The sequence below is a fragment of the Jatropha curcas genome, chromosome 10 (genome assembly GCF_041381405.1).
Source record: "Jatropha curcas cultivar XTBG-Jc1 chromosome 10, XTBG_Jcur_1.0, whole genome shotgun sequence".
Taxonomy (NCBI): Eukaryota; Viridiplantae; Streptophyta; class Magnoliopsida; order Malpighiales; family Euphorbiaceae; genus Jatropha; species Jatropha curcas.
This window is the reverse complement of record NC_143160.1, coordinates 826,720-851,633: the sequence shown is the minus strand read 5'-3', so window position 1 is coordinate 851,633 and position 24,914 is coordinate 826,720. Positions and strand designations below refer to the sequence as shown.

Genomic DNA, 24,914 nt, shown 5'->3' with positions numbered 1-24,914 from the left:
GCGTGAACAAATATAATGGTCAAACTATTACATTATCTTTAACTAAATCTATATATGAACAAAATCAAAATATCAATATTTAATCTTTGAAAGAAAACTCTATTTAATCTCTTACACAACTTTTTCATTTAAAAAAAAAAAAAATGATACACGTGATGAAATGTAACAAAACGTTCAGAAAATTTTTCGACTGGCATACCATCGCATTCTCCAAAAATAGAGGAAGTCCGCCTCTGCTAGGGGACCAATAATAAATATTTACCAAGGAACATCAATAATTGCAAATGGACAGAAAAATTTTGTATTAACCTAAAGTTTGTGTAAAAAAAAAAAAAAAAAAGTACTATGGACCATTTCATGCCATACGACAAAACGCGTTTCATATATTTCACAAGCAGAAAGAGTGAAGCCACTCATTTAACGGTCCCCACACACGTATTCAGGTTAGATCATGCATCGCAAATATATAATTTTGCTTATATTGCGTAAGCAAAAATAAAATGTTATGGTCAGTTTGCATAAAAACAGATACGACACAAACACAAAACATGATGATTTTTCAAAAATAATAGGATGTTTTTTCAAGTATTCATAAATTCAGAAGTGTTTGAAAGATGTTAGTATATTGATACAATCTGGGTAGATTGAACGTATTAACATATCCGTGCAACCTATGTTACAAGAAAAAAAAAACAGAAATATACGTGTATGTGTATAATTTTAGCTCTTTTTTTTTTTTTTTTTTTTTTTTCTGTTTTCAAGACTTGAAAACGGCCCTTGAACTGCTGGTTTCGGTTCAAAATTATGAACCGTCGGTTTCAGTCCGGTTCCTATTCGTCTACAGTACAGTTCGATTCCGGTTAGAACCGAACCCGTGGCCGTGCCTATTTCAAGTGATGAGGATAAATGCTTCTTGCTTCAAAAAGTATAAAAAGAACAAATTGCTTAAGCGGAACTAATTCTCCTTAATAGATTTTGATGCAGAAGGAGTTAATAGATTGCGTAGTGTAATCCAAGTTATTAAAAACGTGACATTAATGGCCAGTGGACACTCTTTTATTTTTTCTTTATTATTTTCCAGATTAAGAAAAATAGAAGCCTAATTTGCAAAAGCCTTTTAGAGGTTGACAAGACCATCACATGCAGCAAGAAGCATTTATCATATGTCAAGATAAGAAAAGGAAATTTCCCCTAAAAAACAAAAGAGATAAGAGTAAGAAAATGAAATGACTTCGTACATTTTGTTTATGTCAACAATTACAAATATTATAAACATTACTCAAAAAATGTGATTATAGAAATATTATTGCACAAAATTTACAGGTAAATGAATTTGCAGATAGGATACGTCACTCTATTGATAAATAAGGTGTAACTTACTTTATAAAAATTAGTTCCAGAGGAGGCAAGTTGTTCAAATTTTATATTTTTATCTAAATGAAACGCACTTAAATGAGTTTGAAATTGGTCATCGGAGGTACTATTTTGTAATCCGGCGACCTGACAACAAAAAAAAAAAAAAGATAATTTTTTATAAATTATTAACTGAGTATTACAAAATATTGATTATTGGAACTATTATTTTGCAATCTTACTACTTAAAAAAAAAAAAAAGAGTCATTTTTTACAATTTATTGATAAGTATAAAAAATTTAAATCTCGTTCCTTTGATAATAATAAAAAATAAAAAATAAAATGACTATAATAAGGAGAGTTCTAAATTTTGATGTTGGTGATTGCTTCAAGATGATTCAAATTCGAGATTTCTCGTACTTCATATATTGTTATAAAAAGTAAGAAGCTCAATCAAATCGCAAATAATTGATTTTCTTTCTTTAATTGATTTAAAATTTGTTAATTGATCAAATAATTTAACTTGCCTTTCATATGTAATAAATTTATAATATTTAAGTAATTGAAAATTGAATTCAATAATTCATAAACTTTAATTAGATTAATTAACTTAAATTAAAATAATTCAAAAATTGAAATTTTGATGTAAAGTAGCGTCTTGTGCAGTTAGATGATCAATAAAATTTTAATCTCTCTCTCTCAAACCTCCTCCTCTTTTCAATTCTCATTCTCCTTTCCCTCAATTTCCTTCCATTTCTAAGCTACCAAACACGTTGTTAAGAATCAATCAACACTGAGTCTTTGCTATCGAATATTCGAGTTCTTTAAACCAAAAATAAAATTAAAAAAAATAGAATTTTCAAATTCAAATACCGATCTAAATAAAATCCCCAATTATCACGGACAACCAGAAAATAAGTTGGGGATATTTCATTTTCGATATGCTGTATTGACATGTGAACATGATGTAAAATTTCAGAAACGAGATTATTATGCATAAATTAATAGGCGAATGGTACGCCTTCATGAATGTATAGATTAGCTTTTTAATCAAGTGGGGCCACTCTAGAACCGGCGGTTCTAAAGTGGCCTCACTTGATTAAATAATTTAGAACCGGCACATGATTGATTTTCTTACCTTAATTGATTTAAAATTTGTTAACTGATCAAATAATTTAACTTGCCTTTCATATGTAATAAACTTATAATATTTAAGTAATTAAAAATTGAATTAAATAATTCATAAATTTTAATTAGATTAATTAACTTAATTAAAAGGATTCAGAAATTAAAATTTTAATGTAAAGTAGCGTCTTTTGCAGTTAGATATGATCAATAAAATTTTAATCTCTCTCTCTCTCTCTCAAATCTCCTCCTCTTTTCAGTTCTCATTCTCTTTTCCTTCCATTTCTAAGCTACCAAAAACGTTGTTAAGAATCAATCAACATTGAGTATTTGTTATCGAATATTCGAATTCTTTAAACCAAAAATAAAATTATAAAAAAACAAATTTGTCAAATTCAAATACTGATCTAAATAAAATCCCCCGTTATCACGCACAACCAGAAAATAAGTTGGGGATATTCCATTTTTGATATGTTGTGTTGACATGAGGATATGATGTAAAATTTCAGAAACTAGATTATTATGCATAAATTAATAGGGGAATGGTACGTGTTCATTAATGTAGAACCGGCACATGATTGATAGGGGAATAGCACATGTTCATGAATGTAGCTTTTTAATCAAGTGGGGTCACTCTTAACTGGCGGTTCTAGAGTGGCCCCACTTGATTAAATAATTTAGAACCGACACATGATTTATTTTCTTACTTTAATTGATTTAAAATTTATTAATTGATCAAATAATTTAACTTGCCTTTCATATGTAATAAACTTATAATTTTTAAGTAATTGAAAATTGAATTGAATAATTCATAAACTTTAATTAGATTAATTAACTTAATTAAAAGAATTAAGAAATTAAAATTTTAATGTAAAGCAGCGTCTTGTGCAGTTAGATGATCAATAAAATTTTAATCTCTCTCTCTTAAATCTCCTCCTTTTTTCAATTCTCATTCTCCTTTCCCTCAATTTCCTTCCATTTCTTAGCTATCAAACACACTTTAAGAATGAATCAATACTGAGTTTTGGCTATCGAATATTTGAATTCTTTAAATCAAAAATAAAATTTTTAAAAAAATAGATTTGTCAAATTCAAATATTGATGTAAATAAAATCCCCAATTATCATATACAACCAGAAAATAAATTGGTGATATTTTATTTTCGATATGCTATATTAGCTTTTTAATCAAGTGGGGCCACTTTAGAACGGACGGTTCTAAGTAGATTTTGAATTTTATGTTAAACGGTTAGAACCGCGGTTCTAACCGATTTGAGAAGCTTTTTTTTATTATTTTTTAAATAATTTTGTGGAATTTCCAAATTACCCCTTATAACGACTATAAACGGTTAAACCTAAAAAGGATATGTAGGTAATTTATTTTTTTTTTTTAAAAAAATTAAGTTCAAGCCCTCTTTTTTAAATAAAAAAAATAAGTTCCAACTTTTTTAAACAAAAAATAAATTAAGTTGAAGACTTTGTTTTTTTAAAAAAAAAATTAAGTTCAAGTATTTTTTTAAAAAAAAATAAATTAAGTTTAAGCATTTTTAATTTTTTAACGGTTTTTTTTAGAAATTATTTCACAAATTTTTAAAGTTTAAATTTTGAACAAAACATGTTCTCTACTTTTTTATTTTATAATTATGTGAGCCGCCGAAAAATCAGTCGGAGAACCGACCAAAATCGTCGGCTATAAAACCGTTAAGAAACTAAAATTAAAATCGTAACTGTTTATCTCAAATTGTAACCGAAACTGTCAATTTTTAATTAGATTTCAATTTCAAAATTTTTGAAACCGGAACCGTGCCACTAAATAGAGTGATTTATAACCGGCAATTTCGTGAATGCAAGCAAAAAGTTAATGGATTTCTTCTGGCGTGTGGTGTGAATAGCCAAATTTATCCTTGGCAAACGTACTTCAATTATTGGTAGCCATGCATGCATAAATATCTTTAGCTCATTAACCGTCCTGCGGTGCAAGTCATTATTTCAAGAGCCCATGGCTCCAGGGCACGGCCTTGGTTGGCATTTTTTTTTTCTAGGAGATTTAATCCTCTAAGATAATGAAGCATAAAGATTTTAAATCTTTTAAATCGGAACGTTTTCTGAAAATTGAATTTATATTCTAATTCTTACGGAATTGAACTCACTTTTCATCCAAATCAACACTTTATGGGTCTTAATTGATAATTGATCGGTATTTAAGCATAGGATAATTGATCATTTTGCTTCATAATTGGCTTTGGCCATGAAAGTGACCTCTCCGATAAAGGTTCGGACAAGAATTTCGTTTCATTAGGGACAAAATGGTCGAGTACGATGTACTATATTGGCAAGTAACAATTTTTTTTTTCCAATTTTTTTATAGGTTATTAATTTTTTTTGGCATAAACCACCGATATCTAGCTTGAGACTTAGTCACAGTTAAAATCCTTCAGCTTTTTCTATAAATATATTTAGTTGAGATAGAACCCGAAAACATTCTTTCCACATGTCCAATCAATATTGTCAATTGAATCACAATTCATAAGTGGTAATAATTTATTTATTAAACTAAACTTTATACATAAACATGAATTGGGTGCTTTAAATTTATCAAATGAACATAAATGAAATTTTTTAAAATCAAGTTTTGAACAATTAATAAGCAATTTGACTTGATCTTTTTCCCTTTAATTAAAGATTCGAATTCATAACATTAAATATAAAGTCCTTTTAAACAAAGAGAATAAGAATTTGTCACAGATTGATATTGAAACTTTCTGTTCCCAAAATCATAATTATATTTCTAATTTCAAATTCAATGTTTTTACTAAAGTTGTTTAAAATAAGTAATAAAATTGGTTTCCCATCAATGCTATACCGAACTTAATCAATGTGAAAAACGAGGGAATATACATAATGAATTTTTTATTGTGATCAGTTGCTTTTAAGCTTTCATGTCATATATAAAAGAGTGACATACCTGCCTTTCTAATTTCTATAACCACTTAATCACTTATCTTCTCCTACACTTAGCTTGCAACAGAAGGAAAGAAAATGTTGAAGCTACAGCTTCATCACCAAACACATTCTAGAGCTACAACAGCAACAACTATGGCTCATCACTTCTTATTGCCTAATAAACCATTCGCTAATGGAGATGAACATGCGTCAAGGTTCCTTTTCAAGTCTTCAAATTCTCCACTGTTCAGAAAAACACGCAATTTTTATACTATTAGAGCTGCTAATTTTATTAACAACAATACCATCAAAGCCCAACCACCGAAGCAGTGCATTAAAGTAAAAGCTGTAGTTACTGTTAAAGAAACCATTGGTGGGTTTGTCGCAACTATAAAAGACCTACTTGGCAAAACACTCCACTTAGAGCTTGCTAGTACTGACCTAGATCCCAGTAAGTACATATATTTTCACCTTAAGTACATATATTTTCACCTTAACCTTGTCTGCCGACTAGTTTCAGTTACTACTTGTTATTTTCATATTTACGTACTAAGTGATAAATGTTTAATAGGGTAGAATCATGGAAAAGAAAGAAATGTGGTGTATATTGAAAAGTTTTCATTTTTTGTTTGAAGAGACGGGACTAGAGAAGCCTACGATTCAAGGGTTTGCACACCGAATGAGGAAAGAAGATGGAGATATCAAATACGAAGCAGAATTTGATGTTCCAGAAGATTTTGGAGATGTGGGTGCCGTTTTCGTGGAAAATGAGCATTATTCTGAGATCTTTCTTCAGGATATAGTGCTTGATGGGTTTCCCCATGGTCCTGTTAATATCACTTCTGCTTCTTGGGTTCACTCCAAGTATGATAACAAGCAGAAAAGAGTCTTTTTCACCAGTGAGGTCTGTCCATGCATTTCTTTTCGATTTATAGTTATAACTATTTGGGTTTAATTAATGGTATTAATAGTTGATTCTCTGTTATTTTCTGGCGCAGTCTTACTTACCATCACAGACGCCGAGTGGAATAAAGAGGCTACGAGAGGAAGAGCTTATGTTCTTGCGAGGAAATGGACAAGGAGAGCGTCAGTTCGGCGAAAGGATATACGGTTATGATGTATATAACGATCTTGGTGATCCTGATAGTAACCCGGACTTTGCAAGACCAGTACTTGGCGGCAAACAACGTCCATATCCTAGACGATGTCGTACTGGACGGCCAAGATGCGGAACAGGTATATAAAATTGTTGAGATTTCCTTTTAGCAGTAATAAACGTGTTTATTATTGATTTAAAAATGATTGGATTTGTAGATCCATCATCGGAGAAAAGGAAAAGTAACTTCTATGTTCCTAGAGATGAAGCAAAGCAACTAACATTCCCAGCCAAGACTATATATTCATTACTTCATGCACTGGCACCATCATTAGAAAATGTGATTATTGATTCTGAACTTGGATTCCCTTACTTTAAAGCTATAGATTCACTGATCAAAGAAGGGATTCCTATGCCTCCCCTTTCAAGAGAGGGCTTCTGGCAAACAATCATGCCTCGGCTTTTCAAGGCTATCACTGATGGGAAAGGTGTTTTGAGCTTTGAGAGCACACAAACATCAGAGAGTAAGACCTCCAGATATCTATTAGTAATTACAAGTTTTGATCTATCTGATGTGAATTTTTGCATTTCAGGAGAAAAATTCTTTTGGTTAACGGATGAAGAATTTGCTAGGCAAACTATTGCTGGTCTCAACCCTTGCAGCATACAATTGATCGAAGTATTAATTCCATATAACCTGCAATTAATAGCTTTTTGTCATTTTTGTTTAAATAGGGATATTCCAAATATATTTTGCATGTAAATGTTGTAGGAATGGCCACTGAAGAGTAAACTTGATCCTGAGATATATGGACCGCCGGAATCAGCAATTACAACAGAAATAATTGAAGCAGAAATTGGAGGGATTGTTCAAGTTTGTGAGGTAAACCGAACACTAGCACTCATTTATGTTGGTGAAAATAACTCATCCAATGATGATTGATGACCATTCTTTAAATTGTATTTGACTAGTTCAGGCCATAGAACAAAAGAAGCTTTTCATCTTAGATTATCATGATCTGTTGTTACCATTTGTGAGCAAAGTAAGGGAACTTAACGGCAGAACACTATATGGCTCACGGACAGTGCTATTCCTAACCCCTACTGGCATATTAAGGCCCATAGCCATTGAGTTGACTCGCCCACCCATGGATGGAAAGCCTCAGTGGAAGCAAGTGTACACTAACAGTTGGGATTCCACAGGTTTCTGGCTCTGGAGGCTAGCCAAAGTACATGTCCTTGCTCATGACTCTGGTTATCATCAACTTGTTAGTCATTGGTTTGTTCCGGTTCCTCAGTCGTGTATTTGGAGGTTTTAAGTTCTTAACACCAAAATTAAGTGCTTTTGTTCAATTTTTGCAGGCTAAGAACACACTGCGTGACAGAACCTTATATAATTGCAACCAATCGGCAACTCAGTGTTATGCATCCAATTTATAGACTATTACACCCTCACTTTCGCCATACAATGGAGATTAATGCTCTGGCTCGAGAATCACTAATCAGTGTAGGTGGAATTATCGAGTCTTCATTTTCTCCAGGCAAGTACTCTATGGAGTTCAGCTCTGTTGCCTATGATAAATTTTGGAGGTTTGATCATCAGGCACTACCCAATGACCTAATTAACAGGTATTTGTTTACCGTTTCTTCCTGTACAGCATGAAATTTTTGCTTCCAATGTATACAAATAATCTATCCATTTGTCGGTAATCTTTGAATTTTGAACCTTCTGTAATTGCCAGGGGCATGGCTGTTGAGGATGAAAAGGCTCCGCACGGCCTAAAACTTACGATTGAAGACTACCCTTTTGCAAACGATGGTCTAATTTTATGGGACATCATCAAAAGTTGGATAACTGACTACGTAAATCACTACTATCCTGAACCAGACCTTGTCGCGTCCGATGAAGAGATCCAAGCATGGTGGAGGGAAATTCGAACTATAGGACACGCTGACAAAAAGGACGAACCATGGTGGCCTCAGCTTAGAACACCCCAGGATCTAATTGATTTCGCCACAACTATGGCATGGGTAGCCTCAGGTCAACATGCTGCAGTTAACTTTGGACAATATGCATTTGGAGGTTATTTTCCTAATAGGCCTACAATTGCAAGAATAAAAATGCCAAGTGAAGACCCCACAGAAGAAGACTGGAAATTTTTCTTAGAAAATCCTGGGGCAGTACTATTAGCTACTTTCCCTTCAAAGCTTCAGGCAACAAGAGTTGTGGCTGCTTTAAACGTGTTATCGAACCATTCTCCTGATGAGAAGTACATTGGGGAGGAAATGGAACCATCATGGGCTGATGATCCGATTATAAAGGCAGCTTTTGAGAAGTTCAGAGGAAGATTGAAGGAGTTAGAAGGAATCATTGATGAAAGAAATAATAACAAGAACTTGAAAAACAGAAATGGAGCTGGCATTGTCCCATATGAGCTTTTGAAGCCATTTTCTAAACCAGGGGTTACAGGAAAGGGTGTTCCATATAGCATATCCATTTGAAATCTACAGAGAAACCTACCGCTACTGCTTCTGCTGTGCTCAAAATTAAAATTTGCGTACAATTTTTATTGTCTTTTCTTTGAATTGTTGATATGAGAAATAAATTTGAACCTGATTGGCATAATTATACTTTATTAGTGAAAGACAATACATAAAACATTGTAGGTAATGACATAATGAGGTGAATTGACGATGATAGAAGATAGATAGTCTATTTCCTGAGGAACTTCTTGAACCAGCGAGCAGAAAGTTTGGGATATCTTTTCAACCCATTTTTATAATCTACGTAGTTGATGCCAAATCGCACAGTATAACCTGAATTCCATTCGAAATTATCCAGTAATGACCATGCAAAATATCCCTTCACATTCACACCATCTCTGCACGGCCACATCAACAAATTAATTAACTTTAAACATCTCTAATTACATAAAAAAAAAAAACGAGAAACAAATTGATGAGGTAATTAATATTTAATTAAGCATTTACTCGATTGCTTTTCTAAGGAAAGAAAGATGGCGATAGTAGTAATCGATTCTCATATGATCAACCAGCTGTTCTTCTAGTGTTAGTGTGCCATTATTGAACTCGTCAATACCTACAAAGAAAAATAAACATATTTATTTTCTTTTATTGCATTAATGTTGAAATGAAAATAGTTAATTATATATTTACCATTCTCAGTTATGTAAATAAGGGGATTCCTGTATTTCTCTTTCGTGTACAATAAAAGATCTCGAATTCCTCTCGGATAAACACAGAGCCAGTCTGAAGCTGCCTGCAAAGAAATAGTGGTAATTATCTCATTAAGTATTTTGATTTGATTATTAATTATTAATTATTAATTATTCTGAGTTGAGGCATAGCATTAGCATACCTTAGGACCAATTGGAATCCCACGACGCTCAGCTGCATAACATCAAAAATTCAAGTGATTGTTAATTATGTTCAGTTGTAAAATTTGGAAAAATTAAACAGATGATTAGTGAAGATAATCTGAGCTTACATGAAAGTTTAGCACGAGCGTCAGTTACATAGCTAGCATTAATAGCATTAGAAAAAGGAACATAGGCTGCATAATTAGCAGTATAATAGTTCAACCCAAGAAAATCGATCGACCCCTTTAGCATTTCGGATTGCTTTTCTGTAAATTTGGGTAATCGGTTCCCGACAAGAGACCTTAGTGTGTGTGGATAGTCACCATATGTTACTGGGTCCATAAACCTACAATAAAACATTTTTAAAGGAAATTTCAACAATGCAACATCAGTTACTGGAATAGGAGCTGCAATATTATTTCGACATATTCAACATTCTATAAATGATAAAAAAATAATTTAATGATCGAATGTTTGAAAGAATACACACCAACCAAACATGAAATCGAGGGCTCGTTTTGCAGCATTTTGGTGATGCTTGGCTCCTGAAAAAGGCACAAACCAGTGTGACACTAATGTAATTCCAATCACGCCCTTCTGAGTTGCCTGCACAACAACAACAACAATAATATTATTATCATATTCCTCTTTCTTTTGACAGAAATCACATTTCAGACCGTAGTAGAGCGTAACTATTCTAGAACCTGGTACTTTGTCTTGTACAGTTTGACAGCGGCAGCATGAGCAAGAAGCAGGTTATGTGCCACAATATACGGCTCAGTTGCTGAATCCCCACCCAGACAATTCAATTTCTGCCAATCTGAACATCTAAATGGTGCTAAGGATCCCAATGCATATCCACCGTCGGAAAAAGTCCATGGTTCGTTCAATGTGATCCAATGCTTCACTCTATCTCCAAAATATTTGAAGCATATATCCGCATACTCTTCAAAATCATTCCTTTACATTTACAAATTAACAAGTAAATTTACAAATTGAATATATTTTTAATTAGAATATATATATATATGTCTTGGTTAACTTACACAATCTTGGAGCTAAGAAAACCGCCATATTCATCTTCCAGGGCTTGTGGAAGATCCCAGTGGAAGATGGTAACAAAGGGTTGAATGCCTGCACATCATAAGATCACATGTATATATATATAGATTTGGCAAATTAAGAAACAAAGATAAAGATATTAATAGTTGCCTTTAAAAATAAAAATAATTAGATTGAATCACAACCTTTGGATAAAAGCTCGTTGATGAGGTTGTTGTAGTATTTGATCCCTTCAGTATTCACGCCTCCACTTAGCTTCCCCTCTGAGTATTTTAGTTAAATTGATAAATATTAAATCTCAAAATCAAAAAAATAAAAAAAAATGCTTAAATTTGAATAATATTTATTTATTAAGTCGAATGCTTAAATTTGAATTATTGATAAATAATTAAATTTGAATAATTGATACATATTTGGTTCAAAGAAAATTTGTTTTAGAATTTTTTTATGACCCAATTGGTCAAATTATAATATAAATATAAATGCAAGTAAGGACAACCAATCTTACTTGGTAAAATTCTAGACCATGAAATAGAAAATCTGTAAGCATCTAAGCCCATCTCTTTCATAATCCCAACATCTTCCTGCAACATTATTAAATTGGTAATGGTTTATAACAATATATATATATATATATATATATAATATTACTCTATATAATACAGTAAAGTAATTTTACCTTGTACCGATGATATTGGTCAACTGCCACATCTCCATTGCTTCCATCAGTTATTTTACCTGTAATTGACATTATCATCATTTTTTATAACTAGTCATGTGACCGCATCTTACTTTTAAAAATTCAAATAACATTATTTATATTTTTATAATTATATTTCAAAATCTTGAGATATAAATTTCAATTTCTTATAGGTGTTAATTGAATATATTGTAAAATGATTAGAACTAATTAATTTGAAATTGTTAATAGCAGATCTAAAATAAAAAAATTAGACAATTTTTTTATAGACCAATAAATAATAAATTCTCACAGTATTATCTTTATGATTTAAACCTAATTTTAAAAAATTAACATGATATTTTCTAAAATTATTTTATTATCGTAAAAAAAAACATTGCAAAAAACAATATTTGTTAGACCAATAAAATTATTTTTAATTTTACTTTTAAAATCTATTAATGGCAAATGGTAATCTTTACCTGGATATCTATGAGAGTAAGTGTCCCAAATACTTGGTCCTCTACCCGCTTCTTTTGCTGCACCTTCATACTGACAAATGAAATTGTTTTAGCATCTTAATTCTCAATATATATATATATATATATATACTGTAACTCAAAACACTCAAAAACTGACCTGGTAAGATGCTGATGCTGTCCCGAAAAGAAAACCTGCCGGAAAACTGCTGCGATTAAGTGAAACGGTGGCGTAGTTGGAGTCCTCAGCCACAGCATTGCCAGTAATTAGGCCAAGAACAAGGAGGAGGCTAAGCAAAAAATAGCTTTGAATTGTCATCTTCGATTTGCTGGCCAAGACACTTCTATCCTGTCCCTCCTATATGTAGTGCCAATGAGAATAGACATCTTGTATAGTGATTGAAATATCCAAATTATATTATATTATTTATTTATTTATTATATTACCATTTAAATTTGACCGGTTGAATGCATAGACCGACACATGTAATTTTTATAGTATCCTTATCCTTAATCTTAATGTTAAGCTGTTAACTCCTTTACTTTGTAAATTATATCTACTCAAAACTTTAATTTATAATATTGCATGTTGAATATAACTTTACATTTTGCTGTTAGTGAATATAAGTTGGATATTTTAAATGTACTTTAATATAAATTATTGAATAGTAATTTTTATATTTTTAATTATTTGATAGTTAAATATTTATTAAATATAATTTTATAAGTTAAATATTTAATAAACAAGAGTTTAAAAGTTGAAAATTTTAGTAACTAAATAGTAAAGATAGAGAATATTATCTATGGAATGTGGCTTAGTTGACAACGCGGCTGAACATGTGAGAAGAGCTTTGAATTCGATTTCACTAAATACATCTGTAAAAAGACATGAAAAATTTTAACTGTAACTAAATTTCAAACCGATTAAACGGTTGATAATAAAAGCAGTATGCCCAAAAAGTAGTAATGATAACGGTACGGTAAATTGGGATATGATGAATCATCCACTAGCACTTTGTCTGAATAAAGCTTAACACTTTGTTTTGAAGAAATTTCAGCCTTCCATTGTTTATCCATCACCATCAGTATCTTATCAAAATTAAATTTTATTTATTTATTGATAATTTGTTATTCAATGAAATTACTACTTCAAGACTTAAAATGGAGACATACATATGCAATCATCCAAATCAATTTAATTTAGTTGGGAAAAAAATAAATTAATTAAATAAACGTGTCAATTTCTGACTTCCAAGTCAAGGTTGGCGCTGTGATCAAATTTAGGTTAATACAAATATGTTAAACGACAATTACTTCATAGATACATTTGGACAATTTTGATGTCTCTGTTGGTCCCTAACCTCAAATTAGCTAATATTGTCACAACATGTCTTCCAATCATTTTTTATGAAATGCCAATAAAATAAAATATTATTTTTAATTGACTAAATCGGTTTAAGTTGAAAGAACCATTATTCTCTTGTTCGAGCTTTCTATCATCGTACTCGTTATAAAGTGTGGAAATATATCTCAGATATTAATGATAATAATTTAACTATTATATTTATTGCCAAAAAATATATTAAATAAATATAAAATAATAAATTTCAAATATTATTCATTTCATTTTGTAAAGGAAAAAAAAACTATTCACTTCTATACAAAGGAAACATAACAACAATTTAAGACAGCTGAAAAAGGAATTACGATAAAAATTATGGAAAAATAAAATAATATAAAAAGTGAAAAACTAATATTATCTGTAAAATTTTTTATTATCCTATGGGATAAACTTTATAAAAGAATTTGGAATGGGAGGCAAGGGCCACTCCTCACACCTCTCCCTGGATCAATCCACATGGGAAACATGATAACTCATCAGCAATTATATATTCATGATTAGATGTATTTATTAATAGGACAAATAACACTTCAATCATGTATGTCGAGGCATAAACCAGTAATAAATGCATATACAGTGCAACAACGGTAAATTCAATTTTGAATTCTCCGATTCTCAAGAAAAAATAACAGTTGAATTATTGTTCTGAGTCGGAAAGAAACCTGACCTGCATATGTATAAGAATCCCCATGCATATGCGTGGGCCTCTGCCACCTTTTTTGCCTGCACCTTGGTACTGCCAAATTAACGTGTTTTAGCATCTAAAATCAATTCTCAATATATTGTATATTAAACATTTCACTGTAACTCAAAACACCCAGAAACCTATCTTTTAAAATTTTAAGTGTGAATTTAAGCATTTGTCCAAATTATTTTGATCACACACCACATGAAATAGGGACGCATTATTAGTTGTAGGTCCAAAATTATTGATAATCGAAATGATCTATCATCCACTGATCAGTAATATTATATATTTATATATAAACACACCCATATATAGAAGTTGTTGTGATGAAATCTCAGCCTTTTATTTTTTTTTTGAAAGAAAAACTTCATTAAAAGAAAATCTGAAGAGATAAAAAAGAATCTTAGCCTTCCATTATTTATCCGTTAGTATTCTACAAGTTTATCAAAAATGTAAAAGAAAAAAAAATTTATGTGAGAGATTTACATTATCTGTTATTCATTATTCAAAACTAAATTTTATTTTTTTATATAATTTTTTCTATTTTATTATGACATTATAATTTCGAAATTCAAAATCTAGATAAAATTATCTATTTTAATAGTTATTAACACAATTAAAATTTTATATTTATGTAATATCCCGAATTTTTATTTTCAAAACTTTAGAATTTTTATTAAATCAAAAATCCGAATTTTTTTTATAGTATGGGTCGTGAAGACCGAGCATTTCTAACTTGAGCCCAAATTTGAATTGAGCCCAAGCCCAAAAACAGAACGTTCAGAAATTTCGATGAAATAAAATGGAACTCTACGATATAAACTAATTATCCTAAATTAATTTATTGTTATCATTATTTGTTGTACTATTAGAAAGTTAATTGAAGAGATGTTTTATGACCCAACTAAATAATTAAATAAATTAAACCGGACCTAAAAATTAATTAACTGTGTCGAAACCACACGAATAATTGAAAAACCGAGCGAAAAAAAAAAAAAAAAAAAAAAACCAAACGAAACGAGATCAAATCACTGAATCGGACCGAATCGGTTCGAATCGAACCGGACCGGCCCATTTCCTTTCTTTTCTTTTTTTTCTTTCTTTTTCTTTTCTTTTCTTCCTTCTTCTTCTCCAGTAGCGTGACCTCCTCCTCCTCCTCCTCCTCCTCCTCCCTCTTCTTTGATCTCCTTCCTCCGGCCACCGAATTTGGCAAATGAATACTCTAAAAACATCTACTCAACGCGAGGAAGAAGATTATAGCGTAGATTTGAACTGAAATTGTGACTATTTCGAAGGGGAAGAGCTTGAAGTTTCGGACACCTTTTTCCGGCGATTCACGCCGTTTCAGGCAAGCCTAGGACACAAGGTGAGTACCAAATGACTCCTCTCTTCTTCCTCTTTAATTTGATGGCCTCCTCGTCGACTGAAATAGCCGGAATCGGAAAACCCAAAATGGGTATCACCGAACCTTTCCGATCAATTTTCGGCCAAATAGTTCGTACCCACCTTGATTTGAATACATATTAATGATCCTCTCATCGAAACGAATAAAATGATATATTGTTTGTTAATTTTGGTGAAGATTTGAATTTCCGGCCACCGTGCACGGTGGCGACGGCGGTGGTCCGGCGACTGGCCGGCGACACTCCGGTGAGGCACCAAAAGGCAGAATCTTCCTCTTCTCATGTAGGTTGTGGATCCGTCGTCTGATTTTCAATCGGTACACTCTAAAGCTTAATTCGCAATTTTTGAATAAATCCCGAATTAATTAATTAATGAACTTAATTAAGTATTTAAGTAAATTGAATTAAATATTGTTAAATATATTTTATGAATATTAAGTATAACTATAAGGTTGGTACAAAAAAATATATATATATATTCCTAGCTAATAATAAATTTTAGGTATTAACAAATAAATAGTTATAGAACAATTAATTATAATGGATTATGTGAATTAAGTGACCGAATAAATGACGGATATGGCGGACGAGATTAGTGGATATGAATTTGCCCGATGGATGGGCTGTGTGTGTGGATTTGTGAAAATATGAAAAATTTGGATAGTCCAGTTTATAGAGAAAATGTTGCCGAATTTTTAATAAAACACTTAATGAAGAATTAAATTAGTTATATTCTTAAGAAGTAGTGACGACAAAAATTTGAAGTATTAAGAAATATTATACAATATTAGAATTATCATTATATAATATTTCTCACCGAATAATTAGAGATTTTATCTAAAGGTTATAAATTAGAATAGTTATTTATATAAATGAGAGAACCTAAATATATATGCGTATATAACAAGTGAATTAAATGACCGGTAGCCAAAATAAATAAACGAATGTGAAATATAAGTTTTTGAATTAAAATTCTTATTTAGAATTTTCTTATTTATTTTAAAGGTTTATAAAATACAAAATGCGAGGACAAAAGCTGGAAGCATGTGGCTAAAAAGGCAGTCCTTTTAAAGGACAATAAAGAACTGTGAGTAGTGTTAGATAACTAGTATCATCCGCCTGCATTCATGCATTCACGGCTAAATGCTATCATGCATTAATTTGTTGAATTGCCATATTGTGCTGCACTAATTGTTGATATTAAATAAATTATGTGATTACTTGTGCTGTGTATATACTGTGCCTTGTTTGTGTGGAATTGGGATGAAGTGGGCCACCATGGGTTTGTGAGGACGGTCTATGTGATATGGATCCTGAATATGATATGATATGAAATGTGACCGTCGGCCGGGAAAATGGGAGATCGGCGCCCCCGTGTGCACCTGATGATATGGATTATATAGAACCACAGGATGGCCTCTTGTTGTTGCGCACCTGATAATCTAGATTTGATTGTAGCCCGCAGGGTGGCCTCCTGTTGTGAGCACTTGATGATCTAGATTGGATGGAGACCACCGAGTTGCCTCCTGTTGGTATGGAAAAGAAAAGAGAGAAAATGGAAAAACAATGAGAGGACTGGTCAGTGAGGATAAGACCAGTTGGCCGTATGGGGGATCGGCTCCCTGGTGCACATGTATGAGAGGGCGAGCCATGTGTGAGGACGGCTCGTTGGGGTTTCAGGTGGTGCCACTGACTAATTTCCACGTGATGTGATTATATGAAGGTGATGATACTTGTGATTGCTGTTGTATTGCCATTTGTGTGACAAACTGCATGATCATATAATTAAACGGTAACTAGATAAAAATATTTAGCATCTGTGTGATTGTGTGGGGTGAGAGGGTTATCTAACCCTACTCATTGAGTTTGGCGCTCACCCCTGCCTACTATTTTTTTTTTTTTCCAGGTAATAAAAAGAAAGAAAAGCCTTGTGGAGTTGAGACACTTATTGTAGAAGACTGTTAATGATAGAAATAACGATGTAAATACAAAGGTAGAGTTCCGCAATTGTATTCCAGTTGGGTTGTAATTAAATAATGAAAGTCCATTTTAAATATATGAACTGTATTTTGAATGCATATGCATAATAAGTTAATGGGCCCGAATCCATAAATATTTGTAGAATGTCGAATTGGAATAAGTTAGGCTTACTACGGGCTTCGGGGGCCTTAAGCCCACCCAGGTCCTAGTGCCGGTCCGGCCCACGAAAATGGGTCGTGACAAAGTTGGTATCAGAGCGTAAGTTGGGACTTAGGAATCAATTGCGGAACATAGGAATTTAAATAGAGAACTCCTCTGTTGGGATCGGCCGTAACCAACAAAGGAGCTGTAGTCTGGATTGAATTCCATTTTAGTGCCGATGGACGCATCGTGCACGAGGATGGAAGGAAATCTGTATCAAACTTAGGATGAGAACTAAAGGTACATAAATAATAGGAAATTAAAATAGGTCTGGGTAACTGACATTTATAAACGAAATATTTTGAGTTTGCTAAATCCCCTCTATAAAATTTTGAAGTAGAGGATCAGTTGGAAATTGGTGTAATGGCCTGATCACCCAGTACACCTTGATCCAACAAGAGACACTGCTTCGAAAATTATTTAAAATGGTTTAGAAAAAAATTTGGAGTTTTAAAGACAATAAGAAAGTGAGTTTATTTGAACTATGATTTGAGAAAAATGTTTTATTCTTTGCTTGTTGGAAATTGTTTTTATTGTGAAGTTGCAATTAATTGTTTGATTTTATTATTTTGTCGGCATGTCAAAAATTTATTTGATTTTAGAATTTAAATTACTTATAATGATCGCATGTTTGATTAATTTTTATCATATTGTCTATCCCGAGGACTAAATTAGGCTTGCAAAAGTTAATATTGATAAAATAATAATAAATGGTATAGAATATGAATTAGAATGAACATTTCAATGAAGATAGAAATTAAATTCTAGAACTGTTACTGTTAGGGAATAAAAAGTGAAAATTGTAATTTACATTACATGAAGGGTAAAAAAAAAAAGAGGATCTAAGACAAATAAATTAAACTCTCAATTATTCAAGGCTAAACTCAAGGATGTAAAAAGAGAAAATTTGTAAATTATTTAAGTATAACATTAAGGAGAATAGAGACTTATTGGCATAATTAAAAAGAGTTAGACGTGAAAACAATAAGTTGTGTCTAAATACAATAAAAGGTATTTGATTGGTCAAATCTCGATATACAAAATTTAAATGGAGTAATTAAAGCAAAATAAAAGACAAAGGTAAATCAATTATGTGATTACATGTTAAAAACTTTCTTTGGAGAAATTAGTGTGAAGGGTAAAATTTGAGTGTTTTAATATAGAATTAAAAAGTGGTTAGTAAATAATTGGGCAAAAGTTTGAATTTAAAAATTTGATTAATATGGGAAATATTGACTAATGGTTAAAAAAAAAAAAAAAATAAAAAAATAAAAATAAAAATAAAAAAAAAATAAAATAAAAAAATAAAAAAATAAATTACAAACCATGAAATAATTATGAATCTATTGTAATAAAATGAGCAATTAGATTGAATCGATAATGGACTTATGGAACTAATGTGGAACTAAGGGCTAGTTGGTATAAAAATAATAATAAATGAGGTGAAAATTCAGTTTGTAATAAATTTATTAGATATTATATAATTAAGCTCCTAGCATATGTAGGATACTTAATGGGCTAGACTAAGTTCATGAATCTTTTATAATAAAAGGAATGTAGAAGATGATGAGTAACTTTAAATCACAAATGGGGAATTAATGGGGAAAGAATGCTGTAGGAAAACTTAATAATTAACGGAATTTGATATATCTTGACAGAGAGTTGTGCAGAAAAGACTAATATTATTTATTAATCTAAGTTAAGTATAAGAAAACTTACATAAAAATCTGCTTTAAAGAATTCAGTACAGAATTAGATCGAGGTGCTAAATAAGATAAAAATAAAATAAAAGTTAATAAAATTTGGAAGAGGATAAAGGTCTAAGATAACTCATAATGATGAAATTAGAATAAGAAATCCAAGAAACAATGACCTTACGACGGAATTAAATTTTGTGTAGAATAACGGTTTCACGCCATAGATTCATGTACCCACCATTAAATTCTTTTACGGATAAGACTTAAATGAGGTTGGGTACACTAAGAAGATATGGAGGATAAAAAGGAAGATTAGAATGAATAAAAAAAAAAAATCTAAAGAACTTGTATAAAATTAGGGGATGCTAAATAGTAGTAAAGTCAATGATGATAATATGGTCAATTAATCCACGATGAAATACTAGAATAAATAATTAGAAACAAATTGAGGAAGGAGTAAAATTCGATGTAAGAAATATGCAAAAAAAAAAAAAAAAAAAAAAAAAAAAATGAATGATGCTAAAATAAATAACTAAATGAATAAAGATAAAATAATAATAATAATAATAATAATAATAATAATAATAATAATAATAAGATAAATATAAATATAAATATAACTAATAAATCACTAATGAAAATAACTTTTGGAAAAAATTTAAGGTGTGGACCAGTCTATTAGGGAGATTAAAAATAGCGAAAGGAATAGTAATGATGAAGATTAGAATATGCTTGGTTTAAGAGGATCAATTAGGGATGAAATATGTAACAATAGACTGAAATTAGATGATTAAGGATTGTCCTTGTGGAGATAGACAATTTATTTTTATTAAATACCAAAAAGTTTTAGAAATACAATGAGTATTGATTTTCAAACTTCATGAAAATATTTTTATACCACGATTGAGATTGGTTTTGAAATGAATAAAAGTGGATACAAGAATTTCAAAGTTTTGTGTGAGTGACATGCCGATATTTTTTTTAAAAGTGGGAAAGGAAAATTATTTTGAAAGTTTTTAAATAGCCAGTTACCCATAAAATGGTCAAGCTAGTCGGTCGTTGTTAACTCATTAGTAGAATTTTGGATTAAATGATGAATCTAACAAATCAAATGGATGGAATATAATGTGTATTGAGAATATTAATAAAGGAAGTTAGAAATAACTTGTTAGACTAAATAAGAAAAGTTGAGATAGATAAATTGATATTATATTTTAAAACTTGGATGGAAAAAATTAAACAATTAACTTATGTAATATGAAGATGAATTAGGGCCTTATTACTATTTCATAATTAAGGCAGAAATTGAAATTCTATATAGAAACGAATAAATTATTTAGTTGACGCGTAATTTAATAAAGGAAGTAGAATGATTAATGCTTATTTATTCGATGTAATATTTGACTGGTAAGGCAACATTAAGTCGAGATGTAAGAAATTTCATTGAAGACTTTATATGTTGATAGGTATGAGGTAAAAGGTAAATAGTAGGGGCAAGTAATAAAAGGTATTGGATGAAATATTGTTAATGAGATAAATGATGATTAATAATAGATGGAATAATTAAAAAGTACGCTTCGATATTCTTAGGATGAATTAGTAAGCAACATACGTGAAATAGACAATTGAAAAGCAAAAGATGTACTAGGGAAGTCAACTTCTAATGATATATGTTAAGATAAGGAATGAGATTAGACGTAGGGACTACGATTAAATAGAAAGTGTGGAGGTTCCTATAGAGTAAGATAACTAATAGTGCAGGAATGTCCATAGTAAATGAGCTATTTAAATAATTGCGCTAGTGTACGATAAAAGTATTTTAACAAGAATAGAACTTGTATAAAAGAACTGAGAGTGAGCTCGAATAACCCTGTAGACAATGAAAATTTCAAGAAAATTTTTCTTAAAATCTTGGATTAAAGTAACAGTTTTTCGACTTTGATTAAGCAAAGATTTCGTCATAATATATGTTAAATAAATAAATCAAATTAAATTTCAAATTGTTTTACTTTTTGCAAATTATGTATTTGGTTTTCATAAAGAAATGTGTAATAAAATTTAATTTGGGAAAAATATAAGTATTAAGCATTTTGTTGTAAAGCTCGGTTAATTGTAAGATTTTTATTTAAAGAAAGATTTTCTAGCAACTGTCCGATGATAGTTTAGAGGCTAAAGTAACAAAGCTTCCTATAAGTATCAGCTAGGTGGTATTGTATAGCTTGAACGAAATTTTGGTTTAAATATGATTGGTGGTAGAAATACAAGCAGAATACCTCATTCACTTCGTTTCCTCGATTTATATTTTTGCTCGCGAGCTGTCTCCTTGGTATTGGAAGCAATTTCATATAACTTTAAAATTTCCATGTATCCATTCTTATTCTTTCCCACTAGATTCAATTCGAGGACGAATTGTCTTAAGGGGGGGAGATTGTAATATCCCGAATTTTTATTTTCAAAACTTTAGAATTTTTATTAAATCAAAAATCCGAATTTTTTTTATAGTATGGGTTGTGAAGACCGAGCATTTCTAACTTGAGCCCAAATTTGAATTGAGCCCAAGCCCAAAAACAGAACGTTCAGAAATTTCGATGAAATAAAATGGAACTCTACGATATAAACTAATTATCCTAAATTAATTTATTGTTATCATTATTTGTTGTACTATTAGAAAGTTAATTGAAGAGATGTTTTATGACCCAACTAAATAATTAAATAAATTAAACCGGACCTAAAAATTAATTAACTGTGTCGAAACCACACGAATAATTGAAAAACCGAGCGAAAAAAAAAAAAAAAAAAAAAACCAAACGAAACGAGATCAAATCACTGAATCGGACCGAATCGGTTCGAATCGAACCGGACCGGCCCATTTCCTTTCTTTTCTTTTTTTTCTTTCTTTTTCTTTTCTTTTCTTCCTTCTTCTTCTCCAGTAGCGTGACCTCCTCCTCCTCCTCCTCCTCCTCCTCCCTCTTCTTTGATCTCCTTCCTCCGGCCACCGAATTTGGCAAATGAATACTCTAAAAACATCTACTCAACGCGAGGAAGAAGATTATAGCGTAGATTTGAACTGAAATTGTGACTATTTCGAAGGGGAAGAGCTTGAAGTTTCGGACACCTTTTTCCGGCGATTCACGCCGTTTCAGGCAAGCCTAGGACACAAGGTGAGTACCAAATGACTCCTCTCTTCTTCCTCTTTAATTTGATGGCCTCCTCGTCGACTGAAATAGCCGGAATCGGAAAACCCAAAATGGGTATCACCGAACCTTTCCGATCAATTTTCGGCCAAATAGTTCGTACCCACCTTGATTTGAATACATATTAATGATCCTCTCATCGAAACGAATAAAATGATATATTGTTTGTTAATTTTGGTGAAGATTTGAATTTCCGGCCACCGTGCACGGTGGCGACGGCGGTGGTCCGGCGACTGGCCGGCGACACTCCGGTGAGGCACCAAAAGGCAGAATCTTCCTCTTCTCATGTAGGTTGTGGATCCGTCGTCTGATTTTCAATCGGTACACTCTAAAGCTTAATTCGCAATTTTTGAATAAATCCCGAATTAATTAATTAATGAACTTAATTAAGTATTTAAGTAAATTGAATTAAATATTGTTAAATATATTTTATGAATATTAAGTATAACTATAAGGTTGGTACAAAAAAATATATATATATATTCCTAGCTAATAATAAATTTTAGGTATTAACAAATAAATAGTTATAGAACAATTAATTATAATGGATTATGTGAATTAAGTGACCGAATAAATGACGGATATGGCGGACGAGATTAGTGGATATGAATTTGCCCGATGGATGGGCTGTGTGTGTGGATTTGTGAAAATATGAAAAATTTGGATAGTCCAGTTTATAGAGAAAATGTTGCCGAATTTTTAATAAAACACTTAATGAAGAATTAAATTAGTTATATTCTTAAGAAGTAGTGACGACAAAAATTTGAAGTATTAAGAAATATTATACAATATTAGAATTATCATTATATAATATTTCTCACCGAATAATTAGAGATTTTATCTAAAGGTTATAAATTAGAATAGTTATTTATATAAATGAGAGAACCTAAATATATATGCGTATATAACAAGTGAATTAAATGACCGGTAGCCAAAATAAATAAACGAATGTGAAATATAAGTTTTTGAATTAAAATTCTTATTTAGAATTTTCTTATTTATTTTAAAGGTTTATAAAATACAAAATGCGAGGACAAAAGCTGGAAGCATGTGGCTAAAAAGGCAGTCCTTTTAAAGGACAATAAAGAACTGTGAGTAGTGTTAGATAACTAGTATCATCCGCCTGCATTCATGCATTCACGGCTAAATGCTATCATGCATTAATTTGTTGAATTGCCATATTGTGCTGCACTAATTGTTGATATTAAATAAATTATGTGATTACTTGTGCTGTGTATATACTGTGCCTTGTTTGTGTGGAATTGGGATGAAGTGGGCCACCATGGGTTTGTGAGGACGGTCTATGTGATATGGATCCTGAATATGATATGATATGAAATGTGACCGTCGGCCGGGAAAATGGGAGATCGGCGCCCCCGTGTGCACCTGATGATATGGATTATATAGAACCACAGGATGGCCTCTTGTTGTTGCGCACCTGATAATCTAGATTTGATTGTAGCCCGCAGGGTGGCCTCCTGTTGTGAGCACTTGATGATCTAGATTGGATGGAGACCACCGAGTTGCCTCCTGTTGGTATGGAAAAGAAAAGAGAGAAAATGGAAAAACAATGAGAGGACTGGTCAGTGAGGATAAGACCAGTTGGCCGTATGGGGGATCGGCTCCCTGGTGCACATGTATGAGAGGGCGAGCCATGTGTGAGGACGGCTCGTTGGGGTTTCAGGTGGTGCCACTGACTAATTTCCACGTGATGTGATTATATGAAGGTGATGATACTTGTGATTGCTGTTGTATTGCCATTTGTGTGACAAACTGCATGATCATATAATTAAACGGTAACTAGATAAAAATATTTAGCATCTGTGTGATTGTGTGGGGTGAGAGGGTTATCTAACCCTACTCATTGAGTTTGGCGCTCACCCCTGCCTACTATTTTTTTTTTTTTCCAGGTAATAAAAAGAAAGAAAAGCCTTGTGGAGTTGAGACACTTATTGTAGAAGACTGTTAATGATAGAAATAACGATGTAAATACAAAGGTAGAGTTCCGCAATTGTATTCCAGTTGGGTTGTAATTAAATAATGAAAGTCCATTTTAAATATATGAACTGTATTTTGAATGCATATGCATAATAAGTTAATGGGCCCGAATCCATAAATATTTGTAGAATGTCGAATTGGAATAAGTTAGGCTTACTACGGGCTTCGGGGGCCTTAAGCCCACCCAAGTCCTAGTGCCGGTCCGGCCCACGAAAATGGGTCGTGACAATTTAGT

General features: G+C 31.6%; 2 protein-coding genes and 1 long non-coding RNA gene across 4 annotated transcripts; 2 read left to right on the top strand and 1 right to left on the bottom strand.

Moving 5' to 3' along the window:
- The first annotated feature begins 5,450 nt into the window (after positions 1-5,450).
- On the top strand, positions 5,451-9,142 carry LOC105650487 (linoleate 13S-lipoxygenase 2-1, chloroplastic). 2 transcript variants are annotated; one of them, XM_020685789.3, is made up of 9 exons: positions 5,451-5,871; positions 6,056-6,324; positions 6,419-6,656; positions 6,897-7,040; positions 7,110-7,195; positions 7,289-7,399; positions 7,494-7,795; positions 7,879-8,145; positions 8,259-9,142. In XM_020685789.3, exons 1-9 carry the CDS (start codon positions 5,517-5,519, stop codon positions 9,016-9,018), a joined length of 2,532 nt encoding a protein of 843 aa, XP_020541448.1. In that variant the 5' UTR covers positions 5,451-5,516; the 3' UTR covers positions 9,019-9,142. The 2 variants fall into 2 exon arrangements, with proteins under 2 accessions (XP_020541448.1, XP_012092791.1); XM_012237401.3 differs by having other exon boundaries at positions 6,735-7,040.
- LOC105650486 (beta-glucosidase 12) lies at positions 9,134-12,478 on the bottom strand. Its single transcript, XM_089726995.1, has 13 exons — positions 12,277-12,478; positions 12,120-12,189; positions 11,638-11,696; positions 11,467-11,542; positions 11,144-11,221; positions 10,943-11,030; positions 10,601-10,856; positions 10,387-10,502; positions 10,025-10,242; positions 9,896-9,927; positions 9,694-9,796; positions 9,508-9,616; positions 9,134-9,398 (listed from the first exon to the last, which is right to left on the bottom strand). Exons 1-13 carry the CDS (start codon positions 12,433-12,435, stop codon positions 9,230-9,232), a joined length of 1,533 nt encoding a protein of 510 aa, XP_089583121.1. The 5' UTR covers positions 12,436-12,478; the 3' UTR covers positions 9,134-9,229.
- Positions 12,479-14,863: 2,385 nt separating this feature from the next.
- LOC149492886 (uncharacterized) lies at positions 14,864-24,763 on the top strand. Its single transcript, XR_016322992.1, has 7 exons — positions 14,864-15,572; positions 15,789-15,926; positions 16,615-16,696; positions 17,516-22,648; positions 22,865-23,002; positions 23,691-23,772; positions 24,592-24,763. It is a non-coding gene; the product is annotated as an uncharacterized LOC149492886 (long non-coding RNA).
- Positions 24,764-24,914: the final 151 nt, after the last annotated feature.